The sequence below is a fragment of the Anneissia japonica genome, unplaced genomic scaffold (assembly GCF_011630105.1).
Source record: "Anneissia japonica isolate Jap-2015-1 unplaced genomic scaffold, ASM1163010v1 scaffold376_len1572418_cov194, whole genome shotgun sequence".
NCBI classification, from domain to species: Eukaryota; Metazoa; Echinodermata; class Crinoidea; order Comatulida; family Comatulidae; genus Anneissia; species Anneissia japonica.
In genome coordinates, this window is record NW_022741166.1 from 381,149 (window position 1) to 391,831 (window position 10,683).

Here is a 10,683-nt window from a genome sequence, read left to right on the forward strand (position 1 = left end):
AATTTGCCGATCCAAACAAATATATTTTGATATCCAATTGTGGTAAAAAATCACATGGGCCATCCTGTACCGTAAGATTTCTCCCCATGAACCTCATCCTAGGGATTTTATTCCGGGACCCTGAACAAGGCTCTGTGTATCCCCTTGTTTTAGACCCCGATCAGAATTGTTGAACCCCCTATCGACATTTTTGTCATTTTTCCTGATTTTACGAACATTTTACTACAAAATCCTTAAATCGACACTACCAGCCAATTTGAGAGTCTATGTATAAATAAGAATATAGCACTGGTATAATTTAACTGTCTGTTAATTGACAGGAAAACAATTTTGTCATTCATATATTTAATTGTAAGTTTGTAACTTTCTTAAATATAATTATTTTCAGTTATGGAATATTGGACCTCATTGGAAATAGGATGGACTTAGGCCTAATGGGCGTTCCTGATGCTCATTATGGTAATTTTTACTTTTCTTGATCTCAATCCATTTGTTATGTTGCTTATGCATGTTAAGCATCGAATAAATTCAATCAATCAATCAAATGAAAAATGTTTGTATCAAGGTTATATAGTATTATGTTTATTGTTTGAATATACTGTATTTATGAATCTATATATTCATTTCTATCGAATAGTACACTTTAAAAAAATTTTATTTACCCATGACAATCGGAAAGCTAACCTAATTTGTTTGCGCTATTGCGATCTACTAGTCCTACCCAATGCATTGTATTTAATAATCAAATGGAATTATGCATTTCTTTTCATCTTATTCATAGTTACCAACCTGAGAGATTTGAAATGCGCGTGTGACTATACCAGTTTGCTGGGGGGTCCAAGCGGCAGGGGACCACCCTCTCCCCCCGACGCTCCGACGACCTGAGCATTTTTCAGCTGTTTTAAAACGATTTCAGGGAGTGTTTATTGATAATACAGGTACAAAAGCAAAAATATTATTAATAAAGCCAATTTGAGTTTCAATGTAAGCATATGTTTAATTTGAGCACCGGAACTATGTAGACTTACACAAACATTTCATTACTGATCAATTTTTAGTAACTTGTTAGTAAAATAAGTAGGGCCTTCAAGGAAATACTGTATTTATAGTTTTAATACAACCAATTTATTCTTATTTTAAATACATTTTCCGCTGAATTTGTGATAAATCGTTATCACGCATAGACTTGTTTTAAATGCTTGACAAATTTAGGATCACGCATGTGTTTCTGCAAAATGCGTGTTTCATCAAAAATCACTTTGAAATGCGGGACTGTCACGCACGATGCGAGACGGTTGGTAACTATGCATTTGGCTGGTCAGAGATTACAGTATCAATTTTTTTTTCAAATAAACGACCACTTTTGACCTATAGTCATTTTTCTGATGATATTTGACTTATGGTACCCAGAGATTATGTTTATTTGCGTTTTTATCAGGGAACAGTGAAATTTCACTGTTCCCTGATTTTTATAACTGAAATGAGTGAACTATTGTGGCATTATGTCTTAACAAATATTAGCTTATGATACCCCATGGGTTGGAGTTCGGTTGCAGAGAGCCTTTTTTAGGTTGTAAGTTGTATTTATGTTTTGGTGATATCAGTCTAATTAAAATGAGATGAAATCAATAAAAACAATTATAATAAAAGTAATATTAATTATCATTATTATCATAATAAATAATAGTTTTAATATCAATTCACATTAGTTTACATTTTACAAATCTTTATACTAATAAAGTGTTAAATTGGTAGACATGTTCTAGAAGAATACTGATAAGCACTTCATTATAAAATATATTGTTTAAAGTAGAAATAAACATGATACAAGTGGTAAACAAATCCTTAAACACATTGAAATTAAGTGATAAGTACAATTTATGGATTGGAAGATGACTCTCTAACTTTGCTTGTTTCAGAGTGCAATGTTTAGATTTTTTGAGACTGTGCCGACTCTTGCTGTGTTTGTTGTTGATGCTCCAATTCAGGAGTTCAATGAGAGCAGGAAAGGTATTACGGTCCATTGAACCATCCATGTGGGCTTGAGTTAGAAAAGTTCTGACGGGCCTTCGATAGCTAACCTGAAAGAAAAATAAACCCATGTTGTTAAGGACGTTTTAAACGAGAACATCGGGACAATGTGAACACTAGCTGAAGTAAAATGAATTGTTGAATTGACAATGTGAACACATGCAGAAAATTAAGTACAAATCAGAAGTCATCATCATTATCACCTATTCATCATCATCTTTACCATCATCATCTTAACCATAATCATCTGCACCACCATCATCACCATTATCAGGCCTTAAAAAATTGTTTGTTTGCTGTCACATTTTAAATACTTACAGGGGCGGGTGGAAAAAAGTGTTTTTGTTTGTTTGTTTGGTTTTTTTTTGTAAAATCATAGAAACATCGTGAAAACTGTGCGATTGTCATTTTTTCACGGAAAAACGATCATATATATATATATTTAAAAAAAAATTAAAATAGTAAAAATTTCTATAGCCTATAACACAGATCTGTTACCAAAATCGACGAAAAGTGGTTTTCATTTGATCTTTAAAACAAAAAAGAAACTTTTTTGGGGAAAAAAAAAAAAAACCCGCCTCTGATTTTCGGGCTTTTAGGGGCGGCGGATAACGGCAAACAAACAAGTTTTCTTTTAGGCCTCATCATTATCATCGCCATTATCATGAACATCATCCTAACTATCCTCACTCCCATCATCATTGAGCCGAAAGCGATGAAGTGAGAAATAGCAAAATCACAAAGCTGATGGTTTTGTCGAAATTTGACGATTTTTTGACAGTACTGTTTTTCTTGTTGTTTTTTATGTTATGTTTCACCTAAGGATCATACTAACATGTCCTGTTGCACTTACGGACCTTGCGAATGGAGAAATGACCAAAAAACAACTAGGTCGAAATTGGACGATTTTTTTACCCTGTTGTTTTCCGGTTGTTTTGTGTTCTGCACCTTAGGATCATACAGTCGTGTTCTGTGGCACCATAAGGACTCTGTGAATAGAAGCATTACTACAAAACAGCTTGGTAAAAATAACTCCGTTTTGATTAAAAAAAAAAAAAAGTAACTCCATTTTAGTTTTTAGTAATTTCACTGTTCCCTGGTTTGAGCATGTTCAACATCCAGAGAGCGAGCGTTTACATTCTGGAGATCACAACGAGTGATTAGGCCTAGCATGTGTGTAAGTGTGTTTCTGTTCTTTAGTATTCAAGTTTTCGCTCTTCGTACGCTGGTCACTTAAATGCACGATAGAGCTACTTGCTTGGCCCCAGGCAACTGAACGGAGGGACCGTTTTAATTTTAAATTATATTGCATTATATGGCCGTTTGCTGTTTTTTTCCCCCATTTGCCTTTCAAACTTATATATTATTTAAGAATCTCTATTGAGATCCAGCGCCACCATTGATGCACGGTAGAGATTGCATCTTTAGATCTCCGATCTTGCTCACAAACTCACGGTTAGAGCTGTCTCGTAAGAATTTTGTAGGACGCGTTAAGAGTGACAAAATATTCTCTGTATCTACCGGAACCGAGCCGCATAGCTTGTATTCCACTATTTGCATTCACACCTGGGCTGTATATTGCCTTGGTTTGGTTCTGTAATCATTAGTGGTCGTGGGACTAGTTTGGGCCCTACCTAAACTGGTCGAACGTTTCGTTTGGGTCTGTACCCTAGCTGTACTGATGAGGCCTGGAAGGCCGAAACGGATCCGTCTGCAGATATTGGGATTCCTTCCAGTGAATGCTTAGTTTATTTTGTCATTCTGATCGGATTTTCTCTACTGTACCGTTTTAATTTTAATTTTAAATTGTATTGCATTATATGGCCGTTTGCTGTTTTATGGGTTTTCCCTTTTGCCCTTCAACCTTATAATATAAATCAAAATAACTAAGTATCCACTGGAAAAAATAAATCCCAATATCTGCAGACAGATCCGTTTCGGCCTTCCAGTGCAACTAGGGTACAGAACAAGACGAAATGCTTTTGAGTAATTTATATATTTTTGATGAATAGGCCTATGTATTTTATTTAGGATTTATGAATGCCTACTATATTACATATATTTTATTTCATAGTGCCTATATTTATATATATATTTTATATGGTTCCTAAATGATCTAGTATATATTTTTTTATTGTGGACGATGAATCACTTCTTTGCCGACGTAGTATGAAGCATTTGCATCCTTTGTTCTCTTTGTTTTGTGATCTTTTGTTATATATTCACGTTTGATTGGTCATATTTTTTGACAAGCTTATGTCATTGAAGAGACAGAGTGGTCACTATTTTTTATAATGTAGCCACCTATGTACTATATATACTTGTAATATTTTCTATACTGTTCACTGACTTGATAAAGGGTTACGCCCGAAAGATCTCGTCTATTTTCTTAATAAATTGTGAGGCAAATCTATTACCATCTCTACGAGTTTTATTTTATTTTATATATTATATATATTTGCCTATGCAGCAACTCTGATTTTCCTGTTATATCGAAAAACGAATATAATGAAGTAAATAATATTAAACTGTATAAATACAACAAGATTTTGAGAACATGAACGGCATTAAGATCATAAGTTTATATATATAGCGATGCTATAATAGGCATACTGTATTTAAATTAAAACGCATTGTACGACCCACGGATTGTCGTTTTAAGTTACTATATAAATAATATTACACTTTAATAAATCAATTAAAATCATTTCACTTAGCCTCTTTTAAAGAGTACTTAGATTTATTGTTGTAATGTGGGTTGCAAAAACATGTGCCTACGATTATACCCAACAACAAATCTTTAGCTCTGTTTATACTGTTGTTTACATTTTCACTCAGATTCCGGTTTAATGCCATTGTATGAAAAGGACTCAAAACAATCTTAGAGCACAGTCTCCAGTTTGAAAATGAAGGCCTGAATAACAACACAACATTGGATACTGCAATTAAATTTAACACAATTAAGGCCTGCAGGCTTGTACAACTACAGTATGGTACATTCTCTACTTACCTATATGTATATTTTCTTACTTAGAAGAAACACCATTCCAAAATCCAATATTTCAGTTCTGGTATAGTTCACATACACGCTTGCTTCAACCGTAATTTGGATATTATGAGACAAGTGCACAACCAACCAGGTATCTGAAGGGAAATTGCTGCCAAGGACGTAGTGTCATACCAGGCTAAACCTACAAATTATTAGTTCAGCGCTCACCCCTTATTAGCGTCCACCCTCGAAATTGCCTAGCACTGGGGCCGAAAAGGTATCCGACCAGTTTGTCAAAATCCAGTTTGTCGAAATCCATGATTGCCGAATTAATGGCTTCTTGGCCGAAACCCAGTTTGCCGAATCCAGTTCACCGAAATCATGACAAAACAGTTTGCCAAAACCCAGATTGCCGAATCGTTTGCCGTCACCATCGTACATACTGTGCTTTTGAAAACATGATGGGTGGATCAGGGAGGAGCCATATTTACATTCCCGTATTTGTACCCGTGTAAACTCTCCGCTTTGAATAAACGCCCCTTCTAGAGCCTCATTTGGAATAAACGCCTCTTTCGAAAACAGACTGTGGCGTATATTTTTTCCTGGAATAAACTCCCCCTTGACTGTAAACAGACCTAATGGAAACATCATTCCCAACACGTACTAATATTTTACTCCAGTAGAATTACATTTTAATTACAGTGGAATTAAGGGGCGTTTGAGTATATACAGTAGGCCTACGTATCCATTTTACACAAAAAAATAAACGCCTACCTCGAATAAACCCCTCCCTCGAATAAACTCCCCCTCAAAACCATTCTCAACAATAAACGTCTGAGGGCGCTTATTTGACGAAATCGTCCGGGACCGAAAATGATAATTTGCCTATCCATCCACATAAGGTTATTTTGATTGTCGATTTCTAATATTGTGGTATAAAAAACCTCCCCCAAAAACTCCCAACGCGAACACATGGATTGTTTTTATGCCAGACCCTGACAGAGGCTCTAGTCATCCCCTTGATTCGGGTGTATAATTGTAGATTGTTATTATTTATTTATTTCATTTAGGTATACATATTATCTTAATTAAACGCTATACACTTATTATAACTATGCTTATAAGACATTTTATCTGACAGGCCTATTTAATTAATGTTTTGCTGATAGCTAAATTGTTAATCAAGTTTGATTTACAGAAAAAGACGATACTAATAATTAAACTACAATAAGCAGTTATTTATTTTACGAATAAACAGAGATCGCATCGCACTTCACATTTGGAAGAATTCTAAATTCTCAATTTCGCAATTCTGGAATTTGCCTCTTAACAATAGACATGTAATAAATAGTTTCTTTTCTCCCGACAAATCATGTAATTTTCTTTCTTCTTTGAGAGTGGAAAAGAACAATTTCCAATTATGGATGAATAAATAGATATATGTCTATGTCCTTATTTTCCGCTGGCTCCACCAGTTCGTACAGACGCAGTCACGGTAAAAGAGTGCTCCACCACGAATGTTATGCTGTTTTTAATGTTTCACTGCATTTGATTGATTTTCGGAAAACTGGGTTTCGGCAAAATGGGATTTCGGCAAAGTGGACTAGACAATCACGAACCTCACAACCAGTCCCTCCCACAGCCCCATTCGGACGTAATGCAGTGACGTACGGCGCAATAGATTTCCAGATATGAAGATCCAAATTTCTCGACAATCCATGCCAGGAAATTTTACCATGAGATTGTAAAAGTATAGTGTTCGCTACGAAAGTTTTTGATGGGAAGTCCAAGATCCCGTCTCCCCACAGGGGCGGATTTAGTGGTGGGGAGGAGGTTGAAAACCACCTTCCACATCCCTTTTGGGAGGTAAAAAAAAAGGGGAAAAAAGAAAGAAAAGGAAAAAATATAAGCCCAGAACGCCTCAAATGTTATTTTCTGGCGTCTAGAACACAATTTCGCGGGGGAATGCCCACGGACCCCCTAGGACAGTGTTGTCTCGATCGGCCCAACTTTCGGCCTCCCCTTTTGGACATCTCTGGATCCCGCCCCTGCCCCAGATCATCTATCCCTCACCTCCGCTGGTGGCGCCGACACTGATGTTTTCCCGACTTCAAATATAAAAACCTTTTTTGAGGAAGTGCCCTTATATGGCATTTTCTTCTTACTGATTTGAGTAGACATACATTACATTATAAACAGAGGAAAACAATAGAAAGTTGACTCATAAATATTGGGACGGTGTTCGGCAGTGGTACGGTAGTTTTTTTCCGTGTAATTTACTAAATTAGAAATACCGGGGGTGACTTGTGGAGGTATAATTTTACCTGCGTTACATTTACTGTATTTAATATATTGTTTTCAGTTTACTACATTTTCTAATCTGAGCCGACCCTTACAATGATATTTCAATGTAAATATTATGTTTACAAAATGGCTATCAAAGGATACTGAACCAACAGCTCTACCTCCCATACTACCCAGGAGATAGTGAACCATTCCGGTAAGCCCCAACCCTTAAGATTCACCACATCTTGTACAACCTCTCATGTACCCTCTAATCATTTGAATATATAGGCCTATGGAGAGAGGTCCTCTTTTGCAATTCACAGTCGATCACTGGCGATCTTTCAGATTTTATTTGGCGTATACAATATGTTTCTACATTGGTTATTAGTAACATATTAACACTATTACAGTAGGCCATACAATATTATAAACAATGAATGAGAGTTAAATGAAATAACAATTACTTAATAAATTGAACATTTGCTAAACGGATAGAGCTGGGAAGAAATGAGTTTCTATGCCTATTTGTTTTGCTATTTGGTGTGATAATTCTTCCAGATCGGCTAAAGCTAATCGCTATTTGGTGGGTAATTATTGTCATTAACATTAAGTTTAATGAGCATGCCCTTTTCACATATTGTATCATGTCATCTACTTCAGTTCATATTACTTTGTTTGCAGTATTTATGATTCTTGTGAGTTTAAGTTTTTCTCCTCTTTTTATAACTGTTAACCGTTGTCTTAAATCATTCCTTTGACAAACTCCAATTCTTTTTCGCTGATCTGTAATTTGTTTCAAATTTTCTTGTAAACTACAGTATTTATTCTGGTATGGTTCTTTTCTGTTGTTTTGGAATGAGTTATACAAGTATACAGCCATTGGGCTATGACCGATCTCCTGGGCTCTTTTTGGTGAGATCGGCTCACTAGGGGATGCACCAAGCTCCCATTCCCCTTTGAATCGCCCTGAAATTCTGGATTTACTGTACAAACATTGCACGACTTCAAATTCATAGACTGATGATAAGGAATGGAAATACAGCAGTTTTAACTAAGAAATATTGCAGGTCAAAAATTAAAGACGCTTAACGAAAATTTTCATCCATAATCCCGGTCACATTTATTTATTATAAAAAAGGATAGGCCTACTACAAAAAAACAGATTTTATTTATAATTATATATTGGTACAAAAATACAAACAAAAACATACATTTATTGTAGCATTACTCTTATTTATAACAGTCTTGTGATACAAATATACGCATCGAGTATACTGGCCATTGTTTGCTAAATACGTATGTTTATTGTGGTTATTTTGACTTTTCAATTATTTTTCTTTAGTTATTCTATTATTATTCTGATTTTTTAAGAATTTATAAATGTAGGTCTAACACATAACGGAGTTGTACATGGTTTATTATTATCAATAATTGACAATCAATATTACCATCACTTCTTGCATAATATAACGGTGCAAATTAAATTTTCTATGAATTTCCATGGTATACAAATGAATTTCATGAATTTTATTTGCGTTTTCTATGCTAACCCCTTTCTTCCTATGTTACCCTTCTTAATTTTTATCATGTTTTTTTTAAAAACAAAACAGGAAAATGTGGCACAATCTTGGAACATTCTTCACCAATCAGTGAGATGATAACAGTTCACAGTGTGATGATGATGAATGATGGTTCACTCTTTTTTCATTCCCATTTCTCTTTTTTTCTGCTTTGTTAAATTGCTTGATTTTTATTGTTTTAATCTTTTTATTATTCGATATCTAGACTGTAAGAGTTTATTAATATCTATAAATTTATATATTTATTGTTATGTATTGTTGCTTAGGGAGTATGGAATCCTAACTTCTGCTAGTGTGATTTATTTTAGTTCCCTATTTGGTTCCTGCCTACTCCCTGAGTTGACTGTATGCGTATGTTTTTGTATTGTTTCTGGCAATAAAGAATAAGAATAAGAATATGATTTTAATCAATCAATCTATGACATATTTTAAGTACTGTTTGTACACTCAATTTCATAATTAATCAACATTTTAAGTTATCGTACCAATGTACCCAATGACCAATGTAATTTCTGTGAGGACAGATACACTTGGTTCTGATTCAGATCTTATACCTAAATACAGTACTGTTTATATTTATTGTAGTGTTAGTAATCATTTTGAATTAATATTTTCTAGTAAATACATTTGGGTGATTGGTCTCATGTACCACCTTTTGTGACCAATAATTGAACTAAATGGTTGCATTTAAAAAAAAAAAATTTATAAAACCATAGACAATTGTATACTGAGATAAGAAAATGGTAATGAACAAATGCTAATTAATCACCATGAACTCTCATTATAAAATACTTGTTTATTACTGAAATACATATTTCGAAGTCCTCTGCAAGCATTTTGAGAAATTATGGATATTTATAATTTAGAATTTTCCGCAGATTTTATCCATTTCATGATAGTAACTTTCTCCAAGACCCTTGCTTCTCTGACTGAAATGGGATCCTTTACATTCGGAGTTCTGAGATCAAGATGGTGAGCCCCATCAGGAATCAGAATGGTAGTGATGTCATCAGAGGTAATGTTGAGCACTCCACCCCCAGACCAAGGATCAAGCATTCCATTGCTAAAAATAGGAATGAAAAATAAATATGCATTATTCAAATTTCTGAAGAATTAGTAATAATCAATAAAACTTTGGGCTTACAACCTGCTCTTGGGTTCAAGACTGAAGGTGGCTGCCTGGACAAGTCACTCTATCCACATCATCACTCTCCATCAAAACATTTAAGAGGTTCCCTAGTATGTTTGAAACTAAATACTACTTGCATCACTCTAGAATATTTCATTAGGGTGCGAGATGAGGTCAAACACCAAAGAAACATGTGATGTTCCCATAGGGGTGTTTGATCTAGTTGATTAGTGATAAATCCACCTGGAAGACTACCTAATGTATAGACCACACATAGCAATTTGCTTCATGGTTCATGTTAGATGTTAAAGGTCTGCCATCATCATCATGACTGATGGAACAACCATGATTTATTATTTTGCTGTTCTTCACCTATTTTACAAAATTTCATTATGATTTTTAATTGTGTAAATTATTTATTTAATTAATGTATGACTTATAAATAAATAAAATTATTCATATTTGTTTACCTAAATATAATGTTACTTGCCGCTCTTAAATCCTTCGCCCAATAATGTACAGGAATCCACTCGGGTCTCGGAGTCACGCCCCAGAATTTCTGGCATCCTTCAGCATAAGTTTGTATGTTCCATGGAGAAGGTTCAAACATGTCATTCTTACCATCTGAACACATTGGCATCACCATCTCCTGTCTCTTATACAAATCT

At 34.6% G+C, this 10,683-nt stretch overlaps 1 protein-coding gene across 1 annotated transcript in view; it reads right to left on the reverse strand.

The window, feature by feature from the left end:
• Positions 1–8,401: 8,401 nt before the first annotated feature.
• Positions 8,402–10,683, reverse strand: part of LOC117118652 (lysosomal Pro-X carboxypeptidase-like) — a gene marked incomplete in the record, with an annotated part of 8,045 nt that continues 5,763 nt past the window's right edge. Inside the window, 2 exon segments of the mRNA XM_033263314.1 lie at positions 8,402–9,949; positions 10,486–10,664. Of these exon segments, the coding sequence (XP_033119205.1) occupies positions 9,742–9,949; positions 10,486–10,664 (387 nt within the window).